This window comes from Gobius niger (assembly GCF_951799975.1).
Source record: "Gobius niger genome assembly, chromosome: 22".
Classification (NCBI taxonomy): Eukaryota; Metazoa; Chordata; class Actinopteri; order Gobiiformes; family Gobiidae; genus Gobius; species Gobius niger.
This window is the reverse complement of record NC_136873.1, coordinates 20,016,786-20,036,064: the sequence shown is the minus strand read 5'-3', so window position 1 is coordinate 20,036,064 and position 19,279 is coordinate 20,016,786. Positions and strand designations below refer to the sequence as shown.

The 19,279-nt window shown below is 47.1% G+C and overlaps 1 protein-coding gene across 1 annotated transcript in view; it reads right to left on the bottom strand.

The window, feature by feature from the left end:
• LOC306981374 (uncharacterized protein) overlaps positions 1-17,995 on the bottom strand; it is a 20,996-nt gene extending 3,001 nt beyond the window's left edge. Inside the window, exons 1-3 of the mRNA XM_079580978.1 lie at positions 17,668-17,995; positions 11,260-11,356; positions 697-850 (exon numbers count right to left, since the gene is read on the bottom strand). Coding sequence (XP_079437104.1) covers positions 697-850; positions 11,260-11,356; positions 17,668-17,991 — 575 coding nt within the window. The 5' untranslated portion in view covers positions 17,992-17,995. The remainder of the gene's footprint in view (positions 1-696; positions 851-11,259; positions 11,357-17,667) is intronic.
• Between the last annotated feature and the right edge of the window lie 1,284 nt (positions 17,996-19,279).

The following is a 19,279-nucleotide window of genomic DNA, read 5'->3' as shown; positions in this document are numbered from 1 at the left end:
GTAGTAGCAGTAGTAGTAGACTCACAGCTGTCTCTGCAGGTACTCCTGGTTGCTCTGGCAGGATGTGTGTGTATGCAGTAGTAGCAGTAGCAGTAGTAGTAGACTCACAGCTGTCTCTGCAGGTACTCCTGGTTGCTCTGGCAGGCTGTGTGTGTATGCAGTAGTAGCAGTAGTAGTAGTAGCAGTAGTAGCACACTCACAGCTGTCTCTGCAGGTACTCCTGGTTGCTCTGGCAGGATGTGTGTGTATGCAGTAGTAGCAGTAGTAGTACACTCACAGCTGTCTCTGCAGGTACTCCTGGTTGCTCTGGCAGGCTTTGTGTGTATGCAGTAGTAGTAGCAGTAGTAGCAGTAGTAGTAGCAGTAGTAGTAGTAGTAGTAGTAGACTCACAGCTGTCTCTGCAGGTACTCCTGGTTGCTCTGGCAGGATGTGTGTGTATGTAGTAGTAGTAGCAGTAGTAGTACACTCACAGCTGTCTCTGCAGGTACTCCTGGTTGCTCTGGCAGGCTTTGTGTGTATGCAGTAGTAGTAGCAGTAGTAGCAGTAGTAGTAGCAGTAGTAGTAGTAGTAGTAGCACACTCACAGCTGTCTCTGCAGGTACTCCTGGTTGCTCTGGCAGGCTTTGTGTGTATGCAGTAGTAGTAGCAGTAGTAGCAGTAGTAGTAGCAGTAGTAGTAGTAGTAGTAGTAGACTCACAGCTGTCTCTGCAGGTACTCCTGGTTGCTCTGGCAGGCTTTGAGCTGGCTCTCCGCGGCCTTGGTCTGGGCCTGGGCGGCCTCCTTCAGGCTGAAGCAGGCCTCTGTGCGGTGCTCGGCCTGGGTCAGGTTCTGCTGCAGCGCGTCCACCTCGTCTACACAAACACAAACACATACACCACATTATTAAACAATTTCCACTTCCTGATTGCTGTGGCTCCAGGCTTTTATTCTGAAGTTATTTTTCCGTTGTGACATTTTTTGACTCCAAAACATTGCTCTAAACCTTTTCCTCGGCTTGTATTAAAAGTTTCGGAGTTTATCTGATTTTTCAGCACAATGGCTGCTGCTCATATCGTCCTCACACAGGAACCCGTCGTTTCCCTCAAAAAACGAACAGGAAGTCACCTCTGCGGGGCGACCGGCACTTCCTGTGCACGCCCTGCTGCAGTAAAAGTCACGCTCAAAGAATGTCAGAGTTTTCATTAAGGTTTGATAGACGTAAGAGTGAGTAATACAGCACAAATGTTCTCAACGGCAGAGATTGACACCGGGGTCCGGTTCGCCCTGAAGGTGCTTATTTTCCCGATAATGACCAGCGTTCTATAGCCTACATTATCCCACTTATTATACGGCCATTTGCCAACTGAACACACACAACATAAACTATACACTTTTATGAAAGCCGAAAGGTTTATTTAATGACTTCTGCTGCAAACAGTTCCCAAAAGTTTGCGCCTTGCTTGGCAACGCTTGACTAGGCTAGAAGCAGCAGGGCTAGTAGCTAGCCTAGCTACTTAGATGAAGGTGCAGTTGGAGAGGAGGAATGGTGGTGAATCTCTGGGTAAGTTGAAAGTCGGACTCACGTTAACTTCACGAGCGATTCCTCGACTTCTCTCTCAGTGACGGGACAGATAGTGTCGCTGCTACGTACGCGCGGAGTGATATGAAAGCACCAACTCCGTTGCCATTGGCAGCGCCATTATTTTTCTCAGAGGTCCTTTATCAGAAAATAACGACCGGTAGAACGTTGGAAAATCCCATTCAAATCAACGGCGCTTCTACTTACTTTGTGAAGAGCCGTATAATTGTTAGACTAAACCAGAGCTAAAGGTTTAAACAGGACTAAAAACAGAGAGTCGCTCCAGTCGGGTACAGACTATCTTGGTGACGAGGTGAATCCCCTTCTCTGTGCAGCTGTTTAATATGACAGTGTATAAGGGGACAGGAGAAAAATAGATTTAAAGGACCTATATCATGCAAAATCGACTTTTTTGAGCTTTTAGCCTTGTTATGCTATTTTCTCTCAAAAACACCCCCAGAGTGGTTTGTGGCTTCATTCACACAGTTGTCAGTAATCCTCCTGAATCCTGCTCTCTGAGCAGCTGCTTCGCCCTCTGCTGGAAAACCACTGAACTGATCTGTGATGAAGGAACTCTTTCTAACCTACTCTGGACACGCCTGTTCTTTTTTCTTACCTAACGATAATGTCACGGAGAAAAGCGTGTTTGGCTACGAGAGGACGGGACTTTATTCAACCTTCCTAAAGAAGAGGACACTCGCCAGGAGTTGGAATGTTGGAATTTCATTCCGGGATTCAGCGACTTTCACCAAAACAGTGTTTTCTGTGACTGTCTCTGATGGATGTTTGTGAATCTTCTCAAACTGGATTAACTTTTATAACCAACACGAGTCCCAAAATGTAAACACCTGACGGAGCGGTGAGTCAATTCAAACGTGTGTTAGCGTGTGTGTTAGCATGTGTGTTGGCGCGTGTGTTAGTGCGTGTGTTGGCTCGTGTGTTAGTGCGTGTGTTAGTGTGTGTGTTAGCGTGTATGTTAGCATGTGTGTTAGTGTGTGTGTTAGCATGTGTGTTAGTGTGTGTGTTAGCTTGTGTGTTAGCGTGTATGTTAGCATGTGTGTTAGTGTGTGTGTTAGCGTGTGTGTTAGCTTGTGTGTTGGCGCGTGTGTTAGTGTGTGTTAGCTTGTGTGTTAGCTTGTGTGTTAGCGTGTGTTAGCGCGTGTGTTAGTGTGTGTGTGTTAGCTTGTGTGTTAGCTTGTGTGTTAGTGTGTGTGTGTTAGCGCGTGTGTTAGTGTGTGTGTGTTAGCTTGTGTGTTAGCATGTGTGTTAGCTTGTGTGTTAGCGTGTGTGTTAGCTTGTGTGTTAGCGTGTGTGTTAGCTTGTGTGTTAGCTTGTGTGTTGGCGTGTGTGTTAGCGTGTGTGTTAGCTTGTGTGTTAGCTTGTGTGTTAGCGTGTGTGTTAGCTTGTGTGTTGGCGTGTGTGTTAGCGTGTGTGTTAGCTTGTGTGTTAGCGTGTGTGTTAGCGTGTGTGTTAGCTTGTATGTTAACGTGTGTGTTAGCGTCAACTCCTTATAACTGCATCGTGAAGTAACTTCACTTATTGCTGTGATATTCATATTTCTTCCTTCTAATGTTGCATGGGCAGATCCGCTCGGAGAGAGAGGGCGGAGTTAACTGAATCGAAGCGTCGTGTCTTCCAGGTTTGCAAAATACCCCCAGAAATATTTCTCACAAATAGTACCCCATAGTGGTAGAGGTACAATATATCATATAAATGCCTATAGTTTACTTTGGGAAGGCTAAAATAGCAGGATACAGATCCTTTAAAGTAAACATTTTAAGTTATTAGTCCAGGCTCAGCATCTTCCACTGCACCGGGTCAGGGTCAGAGGAACCTGGATGGTCTGTGTAACAGTGAGTACAGTGTAGGGAACACACACAGCAGGAACACCTTAGAAAGTCCGATTTGTGAAGACACTGGTTTGACTGTTTGTCCTTTTAAATGATTTTATTAAATGGACCACAAGTCTGCAATAAAGTTGGATTGAATTGAATACTTACTATAAATATATTTAACTGAGGTCCACTGTGTCATGTTTCGTCTCCCACATTCCTTGGCAGTGAATTTGAATGAGCTGAGGCTCTTTCAAAGACTGGACGCTTTGATGTTTTAGTCATTTTAGTCACAGCTTTAGTCCCACGATCTGCTTTAGATTTAGTTTGAGTCCAATTTTAGTCAGCAGGAATACTTATGATGATCAAGTCTCATGAAAACAGCCGAGAAACAGAACAGAAGAACTGAAGTAATCTATCCCCTCATATCGCCTCTGAACACAAACCATTTTTTCACTTTTGTTGCTTGGAAATCTCAGTCTTGTGTTGTTGACTCACTCTCCAAACTCGGAACATGTGCTTCAGAGAGAGACAAACAGGCTCCAGAGTAAAAATAGATCAGAATCTTTAGTCAGAATCCATCTCCAAAGTCTGGATAAGCTTCAGACACAAGTACCAGTGCAGTAGGATTGAACTGCTCAAAGAAGCAGAGGTACACAACATTACTAGAGTACTTGAGTAAATGTAACTGGTCCTGCACACCACTGCCTCATGTTGTGCAGGACTTGGTTTGATGCACCAGAGTGAAACCGCCCAGACACAGGAGAATATACAAAAGCCACAGTGACAGGAATCGAACCTGGGACCAGTGAAGTTTTCCTGGTAAGGTTAGGGAAATGTGTCCTCTGCATTTGGCTCCTCCTTCCATGCCGCAGGCTGATGGTCAGAATCATCTGGCTTTAAGATTCACCTATTGTACATGTTTTTAGTGGTAGGGGAAACCCGGAGGAAACCTACGCAGACACGAGGAGAACACATCGCAGCTCATCTTTAGTCGTACACCGGCTCTGCAGTAAATTAGAATAACTGCCTTGTATAAAATGTCTCTCTCAAAATGGCTGTAGTGAATGTCTTGAAATGGGCCTCTGTCTCTTTAAGAACCTCTGAGCCTTTAGACACGCCCCCTCCACACACTGTCTGTGGCATCAGTGGGGAGGGGGTTCTGCTGAGGAGCAGTGGTTGGTTACTCGGCTGGTGATGAAAGCTCGGAGGCGTCTCCAGGAGGTGGGGGCGTTCCTAGGAGGACTCAGGCAAACCTATCCCTAAAATGGCCGCCGTCAGAGTTTTTACAGATTACTCAGAAATACGTGAATGGGCCAAGGAAACACTTCAGGCATGTTTTTAATGAGGGAGTGACAGAATAACATGATGGAAAGCTTGAAAAAGTCGATTTTGCAGAATACCCCCCCTTTAAGAGACTAAAACTGTGACTATACTGTCCAGATATTTTGGTTGACTAAAATATGACTACACAAAAATGACAAGAAGTGGCTGAAATCACTTCCACTGACAGTGTGAAGGAGCCTCAGATCATTGAAATGCTCTGAGCTTTGTTCATGAGGAGCTTGATAATATATGATTATAATAAATATTATAAATGCAAGGTGGACTAAATCCATACATTTAGATGCACTGTTAGTCGACTAAAACTAGACTAAGATAAAATGACATTTTCATGAAAAGACCGGGACTAAAGCTAAATAAAATGATGTGAACACTGATGGTATGAGGTCATGTGAGCTACGACTGAAGCCACGCCCTCACGCTGATCATTATTTGTATTTATTGGTTTATTTGGTCGGGACAGTGCATGTTAATGAACATACATGGGTCTCATGCATGTAAATAAGCCACACCAGATTGTAATCTTGGGCTAATTTCCACCTGTCGTCCCCCATGTGCACTCTCAAACACACGCGCATTCATTCTGGCCTATTGTACATGTTTTTAGCGGTAGGGGAAACCTACGCAGACACAGGGAGAACATGCAAACTACCCACAGAAAGGCCCCGTCCAGGTGGGAATCGAACCAAGGACCTTCTACCTGTGAAGCGAGAGAGCTAACCTCTGTGCTCCTGTGCTGCTCATATACAGCACTTTAGTGTCGCTGACATGTTGGTTTGATGGCCTGGAATGTTCCGCAGTGCGGCTTTAATGTAAGTAAAGGTTTGAGACGGAGAGGGAAACACCGGGAGCAGCTCGCTCATGTTTTCCACTTTAAGAGAATCTAAGGAAGTATTTTTAAGGAAGGAAATGAGACAACAAACGGAGGCAATGAAATCACTTAAAGTCACAAGGTCTGACGAGCCGCGAAGGAATCTGTAACATGAAATAAATCCATGTTTAATGTGCAAACACAGAGCAGTGGAAATGCTTCAGAGACGAGCGACTGTGACAAATGCCTCATGTTCCTCAGACCTGTCCCGCCTCAGCCACCGCTCCACAAAAAACATCAGCAAACTGCAGAGCAAACTCCTGTCCCGCCTCAGCCGCCGCTCCACAGAAAACATCAGCAAACTGCAGAGCAAACTCCTGTCCCGCCTCAGCCGCCGCTCCACAGAAAACATCAGCAAACTGCAGAGCAAACTCCTGTCCCGCCTCAGCCGCCGCTCCACAGAAAACATCAGCAAACTGCAGAGCAAACTCCTGTCCCGCCTCAGCCGCCGCTCCACAGAAAACATCAGCAAACTGCAGAGCAAACTCCTGTCCCGCCTCAGCCGCCGCTCCACAGAAAACATCAGCAAACTGCAGAGCAAACTCCTGTCCCGCCTCAGCCGCCGCTCCACAGAAAACATCAGCAAACTGCAGAACAAACTCCTGTCCCGCCTCAGCCACCGCTCCACAGAAAACATCAGCAAACTGCAGAGCAAACTCCTGTCCCGCCTCAGCCACCGCTCCACAGAAAACATCAGCAAACTGCAGAGCAAACTGACCCACAACACATCAGGTGCAAAGGAAAGACTCTTCACTAGCCCTTAGGCCAACAAACCACAGTGAAGACTTCAGTTACATGGGATTTATGTCTCACACAACACCACTAAGCACATGTGTACTGTCTGCAGATTAAAAAAAAAGTCAATGCAGGACCTTTTTTCTATACAATGCAAAATATAGTTTTCTGTAGTTCTGACATTAGAAATGTAAAGTTCTTTTACAAACTTTATCAAATATGAGCAAATGGAACAAAAATTATAAACCCAAATGGTGCCAGGAAGGACCTAAAGATTAAGGCCAGAAAACAAGTGAAAAGGAGATTACAATGCACTCTTTTCACCACCGCCTTATTTAATCCTTTTCAGAACTAGTTTAGGCCCAGTTTAGGCCCAATATGGCCCAGTTCAAGACCAGGTAAATCCAGTTTAGGCCCATTTTAAGAACAGATTAAAGTCAGACTAAAAGCAGTTTGGGTCCAGATTAGACCGTTTAGGCCCGTTTTAGCCTTCATTTAGTCCCAGTTTCCCTACGCCTCTGACCCGCTTGTTCCACTGTGGGCCGGAGCTTGGGGTTTCCCTTCTCCTACAGCGGGGCGTGTCCGTGAACACACCGCGGTGCCACATTCAGGGACCACGCTGTTTTTCCTCTCCTCCTCCTCTGCAGAGGTCTTTTCCATCGCCGCGTTCAGGCGTCATGGTTATTTTGGGCGCTGACGTAAAAACAAACACTCTGGATTTTTGCAGGAATCTGCCACAGGAACGAAAAGGACTTCAGGCCAGTGCGGTGATCCTGCCTCTGACCGATGCATCATCCTCACAGCATTCTGAATACGCTTTACGGGACAGTCATGCAACAAAACTCACAATATACTTTGTTACTAAAACTAAAATAATAATTAATTAATAAATAATTTTGCAACCCCGGTGAGAAGACAGTGAACATTTGTGACAGTTTTTGTTTCATGCGGATCGATCCAGCCGTTACAGAGATATTGACCGTTACCATAGTTACGACAGCAGACCTCTTGGCTGCTAACTTCTACTCCAGTCAACTCATTTTTAAGAAACGTTACTATTACTTCAATAATTGTGCTTTACTCTCCAAACTGGGCTGCATCTTTTGGCATCTACATTCAGCTCTGTTCACTGGGTAAAATGCTAAGATGTGGGGTTTGAGCGCATTTCATTGGGTGGTTTTAGCTGTTCATAATTACAGACATAAAGTTCTCGGTCGTATCTGAAGAGGTAAGTTTTTTTAATTTTGGACCAATCGTGCGTGTTTGTTTGTGTGAGTCAGCGGTTGCCGAGGAAACATGCGGTGGAGGGAAAGTTGGGCTCAGAATAAACTCGGAAGAATGTGTCCTTTCATGGCGCGAAGAGCGAGAAGAGGAGAGGAGGGGAGAGAGGAGAAGAGAGGAGAGAGAAGAGAACAGAGGAGATAGGAGAAGAGGGGAGAGGGGAGAAGAGAGGAGAGAGAAGAGAACAGAGGAGAACAGAGGAGATAGGAGAAGAGGGGAGAGAGGAGAAGAGAGGAGAACAGAGGAGAACAGAGGAGATAGGAGAAGAGGGGAGAGAGAACAGAGGAGAGAGAAGAGAGGAAAGAAGAGTAGAGAGGAGAGGGGAGAGAGGACAAGAGAGGAAAGAGAAGAGAACAGAGGAGAACAGAGGAGATAGGAGAGGAGGGGAGAGAGGAGGAGAGAGGAGAGAGAAGAGAACAGAGGAGAAGAGGGGAGAGAGGAGAAGAGGGGAGAGAGGAGAAGAGGGGAGAGAGGAGAAGAGAGGAGAGAGGAGTAGAGAGGAGAGGGGAGAGAGGAGGAGAGGGGAGAGAGGAGAAGAGGGGAGAGAGGAGGAGAGGGGAGAGAGGAGAAGAGGGGAGAGAGGAGAGAGAACAGAGGAGAGAGAAGAGAACAGAGGAGAACAGAGGAGAACAGAGGAGAGAGAAGAGAACAGAGGAGAACAGAGGAGATAGGAGAAGAGGGGAGAGAGGAGAGAGAACAGAGGAGAGAGAAGAGAGGAAAGAAGAGTAGAGAGGAGAGGGGAGAGAGGACAAGAGAGGAGAAGAGGGGAGAGAGGAGGAGAGGGGAGAGAGGAGGAGAGGGGAGAGAGGACAAGAGAGGAGAAGAGGGGAGAGAGGAGAAGAGGGGAGAGAGGAGGAGAGGGGAGAGAGGAGGAGAGGGGAGAGAGGACAAGAGAGGAGAAGAGGGGAGAGAGGAGAAGAGGGGAGAGAGGACAAGAGAAGAGAAGAGAGGAAGAGAAAATGGGAGAGAGGAAAGGAGAAAAGGGGGAGAGGATGGGAGAAGAGGGGAGAGAGGAGAAGAGAGGAGAAGAGAGGAGAGCGGAGAAGAGAGGAGAAGAGAGGAGAGAGGAGAAGAGGGGAGAGAGGACAAGAGAGGAGAAGAGGGGAGAAGAGAGGAGAGGGGAGAAGAGAGGAGAAGAGAGGAGAGGGGAGAGAGGACAAGAGAGGAGAAGAGGGGAGAGAGGAGAAGAGGGGAGAGAGGACAAGAGAGGAGAAGAGGGGAGAAGAGAGGAGAAGAGAGGAGAGGGGAGAGAGGACAAGAGAGGAGAAGAGGGGAGAGAGGACAAGAGAGGAGAAGAGGGGAGAAGAGAGGAGAGGGGAGAAGAGAGGAGAAGAGAGGAGAGGGGAGAGAGGACAAGAGAGGAGAAGAGGGGAGAAGAGAGGAGAAGAGAGGAGAGGGGAGAGAGGACAAGAGAGGAGAAGAGGGGAGAGAGGACAAGAGAGGAGAAGAGGGGAGAAGAGAGGAGAGGGGAGAAGAGAGGAGAAGAGAGGAGAGGGGAGAGAGGACAAGAGAGGAGAAGAGGGGAGAGCGGAGAAGAGAGGAGAAGAGGGGAGAGAGGACAAGAGAGGAGAAGAGGGGAGAGCGGAGAAGAGGGGAGAGAGGAGAAGAGAGGAGAGCGGAGAAGAGAGGAGAGAGGAGAAGAGGGGAGAGCGGAGAAGAGGGGAGAGCGGAGAAGAGGGGAGAGAGGAAAGGAGAGGAGAAGAGGGGAGAGAGGACAAGAGAGGAGAAGAGGGGAGAGCGGAGAAGAGGGGAGAGAGGAGAAGAGAGGAGAGCGGAGAAGAGGGGAGAGAGGAGAAGAGGGGAGAGAGGACAAGAGGGGAGAGAGGAGAAGAGGGGAGAGAGGAGAAGAGGGGAGAGCGGAGAAGAGGGGAGAGCGGAGAAGAGGGGAGAGAGGAAAGGAGAGGAGAAGAGGGGAGAGAGGACAAGAGAGGAGAAGAGGGGAGAGCGGAGAAGAGGGGAGAGAGGAGAAGAGAGGAGAGCGGAGAAGAGGGGAGAGCGGAGAAGAGGGGAGAGCGGAGAAGAGGGGAGAGAGGAAAGGAGAGGAGAAGAGGGGAGAGAGGACAAGAGAGGAGAAGAGGGGAGAGCGGAGAAGAGGGGAGAGAGGAGAAGAGAGGAGAGCGGAGAAGAGGGGAGAGAGGAGAAGAGGGGAGAGAGGACAAGAGGGGAGAGAGGAGAAGAGGGGAGAGCGGAGAAGAGGGGAGAGCGGAGAAGAGGGGAGAGAGGAAAGGAGAGGAGAAGAGGGGAGAGAGGACAAGAGAGGAGAAGAGGGGAGAGCGGAGAAGAGGGGAGAGAGGAGAAGAGAGGAGAGCGGAGAAGAGGGGAGAGAGGAGAAGAGGGGAGAGAGGACAAGAGGGGAGAGAGGAGAAGAGGGGAGAGCGGAGAAGAGGGGAGAGAGGAGAGGAGGAGAGGGGAGAGGGGAGAGAGGACAAGAGAGGAGAAGAGGGGAGAGAGGAGAAGAGGAGAGAGAGGAGAAGAGGGGAGAGAGGAGAAGAGAGGAGAAGAGAGGTGAAGAGAGGAGAGAGGACAAGAGAGGAGAAGAGGGGAGAGGGGACAAGAGAAGAGAAGAGAGGAAGAGAATATGGGAGAGAGGAAAGGAGAAAAGGGGGGAGAGGATGGGAGAAGAGGGGAGAGAGGAGAAGGGAGGTGAAGAGAGGAGAAGAGGGGAGAGAGGAGAAGAGGGGAGAGAGGACAAGAGGGAGAGAGGACAAGAGAAGAGAACAGAGGAAGAGAAAATGGGAGAGAGGAAAGGAGAAAAGGGGGGAGAGGATGGGAGAGGAGAAGAGGGGAGAAGTTAAGAGAGAGAGGAGAGGAGAAGCGGTTAGGGAAAGGGGAGAGAGGAGAGAAAAGGAGAGAAGAGGGGAGAGGAAAAGAGAGAAGAGAAAGGAGAAGAGGGGAGAGGAGAGAAGAGGAGAAGAAGAACTTTATTTGTATAGCGCCTTTTACAGACATAGTCCCAAAGTCTTTTACAAGAGACAATTATACTTCAGCCCATACTCGGGGGTAAAGCTATGGATTTAGCTGACTGACAGAACACGCATCTACACCAACCTCTGACCACCACCATTCACACACACATCATTCATCTTGGCCTATTGCACATGTTTTTAGTGGTAGGGGAAATCGGGGAACCCGGAGGAAACCGACGCACACACGGGAAGAACATGCAAACTCCGCACAGAAAGGCCCCGTCCCAGCCTCCCGTGGAGAGGGGACGAGGAGACAGGAGCAGAGGGGAAGAAAAGAGGGTAGAGGAGAATGGGGAAAACAGAAGAAGGGAGAGGAGAAGAGGGTGTCCTGATCCTGTTTTCGGGACACTCGTGAACGCACTAAATGGAGGGGAAGAGCCGAGCAGGGACTTGAGAATGGACCTAAGTCTTTTTTTAGCTCTGAGTGCAGGACATGTCCACTTGAACGGCTTTGCGGTCAAACCACACACACTATAGTGGACATATCCTGCAGGTGCGGCTGGAAACAATGAGATCCAGGCACTAGAGCTGGAGAAGATTTTCACTGGGGCTCCTCCTGCTGGCAGCAGTAGGAATAACCTATTAAAGAAACTAACCTTCAGTTTGGATCAGTGATATAATCTGGTTTAAAGCTGAAAACGTGCAGGATTTAGGTTTACTGGTGGCTCTGTACCTTCTTTGATGGCCAGCTGGGTGGTGAGGTTGGCCTGTATCTGCTGTAGAGAGTCCACCGTCTCCTGCAGGGCGCTGATGTTGGTCACCAGGGCGAGCTGTGGAGCCAACAAGAACAGTAAACACTCAAGGCATACGTAAAGAACACATCAAAGTGGACTTTTAAAGGACGTTGGAGAAACCCCAGGAGCAGCTCAGTCAGAGGCAGTTCTCCACTCGTTCTGAGGCGAGAATCTGAGGAATCTCCATCTCGCTCCAGCTGCAGTAAATCACCTCAGGACTGTCTCTGCTTTAGTCAGAACCAGGTCTCTGTGAGCGTGTGGAAGACACCTGGAGCTGGGAGCACTCCCCACCAGGGCTGGATGGGCCATCGGGCACGGGGAGTTTTCCCGATGGGCCAACGATCTTCTGGGGGTGATCATTTGGTTTTGTGAAGTTTATTTGTTTTAAGGAACCTCCTTAATTTTTAGATTTGTATTTTCATTTTAAGATTGTTTAGAAGTTTTACTAAAGTTTCAGCCAGTTGTAGATGAGAAGATTAAAGTGAGTGCTCTGAGGCGTTCGCTTGAATCCAGCAGAAACGACCTGCAGCTGTTGTCCTCTGTTTTGTAGCTTATACTGTTTTTGTAAGACATTCTTGTATCACTAATGGCCTCCAGACTATTGTGATGAAAAGGACTGATTTTTTGAAGCAGGTGTTGACCTAAAAGTCCTGGGCTGATTTTCTCTCCCAGTCCAGCCCCACTCCCCACAAACCCACAGTCCACATCCACAAAACCTTTCCTTTTTACAAACTGTTTTTCTTTCTTTCAGAGATCTGTAGCCTCCACAGTCCATTTATTATTAGCCTTAAAGTGATCAGAAAGTAAAGAAAGAGCCGCCTGACAGCTCCCTTTGAGCAGGATGGAGACCATCACAAGGTAATAGTCCGGTTCACCATGTCATTTCGCAAAACAATGTTTCCATTTGCTCTGATATGTAAAAATAAAAGGTGCGATAATATTAATATGGGGGGTAAAAACATAGTTTGGTGTGAATTTACAAAATTTGGTTTGGTTCCAATCAAAAAAGTTGTTCTCATGGACCATACCAAATGACAAATATAGTTTTCATCGTATCCACCAAAATCCCCCCAGTGGGAATGTAAACATAGTGAATCCTGGCTCTAGATCAGTAACTCCTGCACAACCGAGAGCACACACTCATGTTCTGTCATTCACTCCATACTCCATACAGCAGGTGGCAGCTGCTATTGTAGCCACAGCTGCCCCTAGGGAAGACTGATGGAAGTGTGGCTGGTAATCTCGCTCACTCTCATCCATCCAGGCCTATTGTACATGTTTTTAGTGGCAGGGGAAACTTACGCAGACACAGGGAGAACATGTAAACCCCACAGAAAATAAAGGAATTCAACTGTATTGTCCCATATGGGCAATTTAGCACATTCAGAATATTGATAATGAAAATACAGAAGTGCAGACTGGTACATTACGATACACAAAAACATTTACTGAATCCTCATAGTACACACATAGTACACTCATAGTACACACATAGTACACACATAGTACACACATAGTACACACATAGTACACACATAGTACATGTTAGCGGAGCCAGGGGGACGTGGTGACTCCTGAGCAGCAGATGAAGAATAGTTCTCGGAGCGGAGGGGAAGCACACCCTCATATCATCTCAATGTCAACCACAACGATATCTGATGTTAAATATTGCCATGACAACGCCACACAGTGGAGTCATATTGCACTAGATGCAAAAAGAAGCAAACCTCCTGTTTCCAGTACAAAGCACATGCTACGTTTATCCAAAAGTTCATTTCATTTTTTCAAACAAAGGACTTTGTTCATCTTTAGTTTAATTCCTAACTCTCCTCTCCACATTCCCGCTGCCACTGAAGCTCTAATGAAGGCGGCTCGACCCCTGGCTCTGACACGGCGGCTGCAAATACCACACGAGGGCCACAAGTTCCACCATCGCTGCAGACTACATTACCCAGAAGGCACCGGCAGAGTGACCACAGCAGCTCAGGTCAGTCCAGTCCAACGGTCCTCATTCTGGACCTCAGTCTGACGTCATGTGTGCAGGATTCTCGTCCATAGAGTGGTTCGTTTTAGCACAGCGGCAGTTTTGGAAAGCCCGAAGCCTCGCCAGAATCCGAGCCGTGCTGTGAGCGGAGAGGCCGGTGACTCAGGCCAACACTCACTTTTTCCATCACGCAAACCCGCCTTTACAACCACCACTCTCAGGAGGAGAAGAGAAAACCCTCTCATTCTCCATACTTCCACATTTACAGTTAAATCAATGTGTATGGAGATTATAGAATCATCTATAAAACAAATCACTGAGGGGTCGTTTCCTACACGTACGAACACAGCAGAGTGAACTAAAGTGGAGCAAAAAAGCAAGTGCAGTTGATATTTGCAAAGGCCACAGCGCAGACTTAGTGCACTGGTCCTGATGAATATGCAAACAGAGGAACATCTGCCACAATGCTCAAACTTTGAAGTAAAACTGCAGAACAAGTGAGTACGTTAGAGAAGCAGGTGTAAACCACAGAACCGTATCATACAGTTTGCATCAGTGTGGTTCTAAACCTTTTCATTTACCAAGATAAAATAATAATCGTGTTGTGTTGATGGTCTACGGTGTGTCTCCGGTGTTGGGCCAGGACTCCCCGGAAAAACAGATTCTTAGGCCTCTTCCCAAATGAGCAGATTGGTGAGAGCTCTAACGCCAAACCGGATGTGCGTCAGTGTCCGCCATGATAAGATGCTTCCGAATTGGTCTGTCAGTGGAGCCTCAATGCTAACTATCATAGCCACTTTAGCATAGTTACCTCCGGTGACTAGGAGCTATGTGCCATCCCATAAACCACTGCACCAACCACTGCTACTGTAGCTTTAAGAAACAGCTGTTGAGATAAAATAAGACTAAAGGGAAATGTGAAGGATCAGGTGTGTTTTCTCCTTAAATGTCTTTATTTAAACACTATGTTGTTGTTGGACACTATAGCTACAGTAGGGGGCGACATGCACTTTTGTTTGGACGGTCGAATTGTGTAAATGCTGCTGAAGCTCTAGTTCACTAACTGCATAGAGATCTAACAGGTTGAAAGGTTAAGGATTAGTTGCTTAGTACTTAGAGCAGGGGTGGCCAACACGCGGCTCTTGGCCAATCAGAGTGCGGCTCTTTGCATGATTGGATATGTTTAATACAATGCGGTTCTTTGCAAAATAATTGGTAAATATTTCCCATAAACTGTAACAGTCTTTGACCAAAAATCCAACCATCGTCCTACAGACCCTGTTTCCATCTCTACACATGAATGAGAGTCTGTATCTCCCTCCTTTTCGAGGTGGTGTAAAAGGAGCCCGTGCAGCCTCACTCAAAGCGGGATGTAGTTAAAGCAGTACTAAGTAACGTGTTTACCTTAATAAATCCTTCCCGTAGTCCCTGTGGGGGTAATACAAGTGTTTATGGGATGATTGGAGGGTCTTTCATCGCCCCCTGGTGTCTCTGGACAGAAAACCATATTTGCAACTTGACTGCCACCGGTCCGGAGAAAGCAATACACACTAATGGAATCACGAAGAAGAAGCTAGCATGCTAACGGGCAAAGCTAACTGCGGGCTAACGTCACTTTAAACAGTATTTACAGCCAAGTTTGAGTGAAAAAAAATATTTCCATTGTATAATTGGATGCACAGTAACCCTCTCTCCCTTCGCCTTTCCTGTCAGCGTAGGATTTACTCTCCAAGACAATTAATAAGTTAAAAAATCGCAACTTGCTACGACACCTGCAGTTGCGCTTATGGCCTCTAGGGGGAAGAGTTACTTAGTACTGCTTTAAACAACAGGCAGGCAGATCGTGGCTCTAGGATCAGCTTCTGTGCTGTTCAGATTTCTGATCAGCTACTCTTTATTTGATGTAATTTGGCCTCATATTCACAGAAAAAGATCAAAATTAGGAAATGGAAAAAAGCGGAGCTCTTTTGAAGCATATGATGCGAAGCGCAACATCGTGTCGCGGAAATACGCAAAGTCATGACTTTTCTTTCACATGTGACTGTAACTGTAACAGATGCAACTTAAAACAGACTCTCAGTCGTCCAGAGGCTCCTAGTTAAAGTTCATGAACTTAGTGCAGCCTAGAGTGCGTTCTCTCTGCACAGTCCAGTCAGGATGAAGCTGCAGGTACTGAGCGCACAGGCCAGGGGCGGATCAGAGAAGGGGGCTCAGAGGGCAGGGCCCCACATACAAACACACCCCAGCATTAAAAACAAAAAAATCTAATTCTGTCTCAGTCAGAGCAGAAAGTACAAAATTTCAGTTAATCTACATGTATTTCAATCTTGGTGAGGAGTAAAACAATTAAATCCAACACAATTATTGAACAAAAAAAGCAAAAGGCATAAAGTTATAGTTTACTGTGATTAAATAAAACGGTCACATTCTATTTAATCACAATAAAGTACCGCCCCGGGATCTCGCTAATGGTCGGTGCCTTTGTGGCTCTTCACAGGATCAAGGTTGAAAATTTCGGCTCTTGGTCTCTCTTGGCCACCCCTGACCTGAGGTTATAAGGTGATGGTTTCAGATGCAGCCTTAACCTCAGTGGGACTTTCCTGGTTAAATAAAGTCAAATCAAATTCATCTCTCAGCTGGTGCTCCATGGCCGTGCACCAGCTGAGAGATGCTTCTGTATCCAGCCATGGAGGAGCGTGTGGAGGGCAAAGGTCAAGCGTGGACATGTTGTTAAAGAGGGACAAGAGAAAACGGCCCGAAGGTTTTGCAATGGATCCAGTAGCTCCAGTAGAGTCTTTTACAAAGGAAACGACCATATTTGGATTAGAGTGTTGTGAAGGAGCTATACGCTGGTGCCAGACAGGCTAAGGTTTGGTAAATAGCATGAAAAGTGTGAAAGAAGAGTTTGGACTTTTTTTTTTTTTTACTTTGACACAAAAATCAAAGATGTTCAGGGACAAAACTGTGGCCAAAAAGATCAAAATGTGTTTTAGCTGCAGCGTCTGGCCTTTAAATGAACTTCTCTCACTGGGAATAAACGCCACACTAAGGAAACAGCCTCTGCTCCTTCGTCAAAACTTGCCTGAGAAGTTTGCTTATGTTTTCACCCGAAATGTTTGTCGCTGAAGGAAGAGGAGGAGGAAGGATGCGGTTCTAACAGGAAGCGTTTGTGCAAATCATTTTTCTGAAGAATCTCCTCAACTGTTTTTATTATGACACGCTTGGCAGCCTTTAGCGGACTTTAAATGTTTACTGATAGAGCTGCCTCAGGCTCGCATAAACTCTCCTGTCTGTAAACGGTTTCCTCTTGTGTGGCAGAAACAGAAGTGAAAGTAGAATCTGAGCTCTAATGAAACTGAACGTTACAGAGTTAAAGACTCGCGGCAGACAGATGTTGAACTGGCCGAGCGGCTTTTAAGGACTTTGAGATGGTTCTTTTTCACGTAGAGAACTCACTGATACAAGTGTGAGGGCGAGTGTGTGACAGAGACAGCTTTCATTCACGGTTTTCTTTAGTGGCATGTTGGATTTTTGTTTAGTTTAAGAATAAGCTCATTATGAGTGAAACCAACCACTCACTCCATTCATTCTGGCCTATTGTACATGTTTTTAGTGGTAAAGGAAACCAGAAGGAACCTACGCAGACGCGGGGAGAACATGCTAACATGCGCTTTCTTTTCATGCTGACTTTTTAAGGAATAGTTCACCGTTCTTCCATACTGAGATATGTTCTTACCTGAGCTTAGACGAGTTGATGTGTACCTGTCAGGTCTTTGTGCGTGCCCTCAGTCACGCCAAAACTCGTCTAAACTCAGGTAAGAACATATCACAGTGTGGAAGAACGGTGAACTGTTCCTTTAAGAGAGTCCCGTTGCCAAAGTGCATAGAAAAGTGTGAATGTTTCTGGTTTATTTTTCTGTTTGGTTCATATTGAGGACAGTTATGGCTTTTGCCGATCACGCAGATGGTGTTTGAGGAGTTTGTCGGCGTGTGTTTGAGAGAGGAAGGGTTTGTGATGTCTAGTGGTTGTGTGACAATAAGAAAACTGCTTGTAAGGTGAGTTACTGCAGGATGTAAACAGTGTATGCAGGTTTGTAACGTTGATGCTGAACTGGTAAATCTCGGGAGGCTGGCGACTTCAAAAGTAGATCTTGGCTCAAAAAAGGTTTGGCACCTCTGCTTTAGAGCATTACGGACTCTCACAAGCAGTTTCTACCATCACGCCTCAATAGCGTCACACTGTAGCTGCTCCTACTGTTTCTTTCTCTTCTAACAACACAGGCGAGAACACACATCCCTGCGGTGCACCCAGCTCCTCGTCATTAAACCCCTCTGGCTTCTACAGGAAAGCATCTTTACTCACGTTCTCCTGCCGGCACTCCTCCAGCGTGGCGTTGGTGACGTTCAGCGTCTCCCGCAGCCCCACGATGAGCCCCCCCAGCCTCTCCTGCTCCTCACGCTCCTGCCTGACCATCTGCTCCAGCGCCTCCTGGTTCTTCTGGCACACCACCTTGGAGCCCTCGTGCTGCACGTGCAGGTCCTTGAGCTCGGCGCGGCACTGGGCGGCGCTCTTGAAGTCCGGCGCCGTGGCCCAGACCACGATGGTGATGAGCGAGCCGATGAACCACAGCGTCAGGAGCGCCAGGAGCACCTTCACACACTGCCCCGACGACTTGGACTCGGTCATGGCGGCAAAACAGCGCTCCGAAATTCAAAGCAGCAAAATCACAGAAACAGCTGGAATCGGCCCTGTGTTTGGGAAAATTACCAAAATACAAAAAAAAAAAGTATAAAAAATGATTTGTTTAAGGCAATATGGTAAAAGTTGTGGCAAAAAAAGACACAATTCTGGCAATCCAGGCAGAATTTTACTACTAAATGTATCAATTAAAATACTGTCTGAAATGGGCTGAAAGCAGGTTCAATTTGCTTTAAAAATATGTGCCTATTTTCAAAAAAAGGTCCAAAAAAAAGGTCTCAAAATCCCAAACCGAAAATGCTAAAATAAAGATGAACAATCCAGTTATATACAAAAATTGACAGAAAAAATCACTTAAATCAAACAAATCCTGGATTAAACGTTGGAAGTACAAGCCAGAAAGTTGTAGCAGTGGATTCAGAAGAAGCTGCTGGTCGTGACAAATCCCCCAAAAAACGTCTGGAAAGAGCGGAGCGAAGACGGTGAATGGTGGTTCTGTCAGAGGCGGAGGTGAAGTCAGAGAAAGTTTCCACAGAAGCCTCTCTCTCTCTTTCTCTGTCTCTCTCTCCCCTCCCTCCCTCCCTCCCTCTATCTCTCCTCCCTCTCTCTCTCTTTCTCTCATTCTCTCTCTCACTCTCTCCCCTCCCTCCCTCCCTCCCTCCCTATATCTCTCCTCCCTTTCACTCTCTCTCGTTCTCTCCTCCATCCCTCCCTCTCTCTCTCTCTCTCTCTCGTTCTCTCTCTCTCTCTCTCTCTCTCTCTCGTTCTCTCTCTCGCTCTCTCGTTCTCTCTCTCTCTCTCTCGTTCTCTCTCTCGCTCTCTCGTTCTCTCTCTCTCTCTCTCTCTCTCGCTCTCTCGTTCTCTCTCTCTCTCTCTCTCTCTCTCTCTCTCGTTCTCTCTCTCGCTCTCTCGTTCTCTCTCTCTCTCTCTCTCTCTCTCTCTCGTTCTCTCTCTCTCTCTCTCTCTGTCTCTCTCTCTCTCTCTCGTTCTCTGTCTCTCTCTCTCTCTCGTTCTCTGTCTCTCTCTCTCTCTCTCTCTCTCTCTCTCTCTCTCTGTCTCTCTCTCTCTCGCTCTCTCTTTCTCTCTCTCTCTCTCTCTCTCTCTTTCTCTCGTTCTCTCTCTCTTTCTCTCTCTCTCTCTCTCTCTCTCTCTGTCTCTCTCTCTCTCGTTCTCTCTCTCTCTCTCTCTCTCTCCCTCTCTCTCTCCCTCTCTCTCTCCCTCCCTCTCTCTCTCGCTCTCTCTCTCTCTCTCTCTCTCTCTCTCTCTCTCTCTCTCT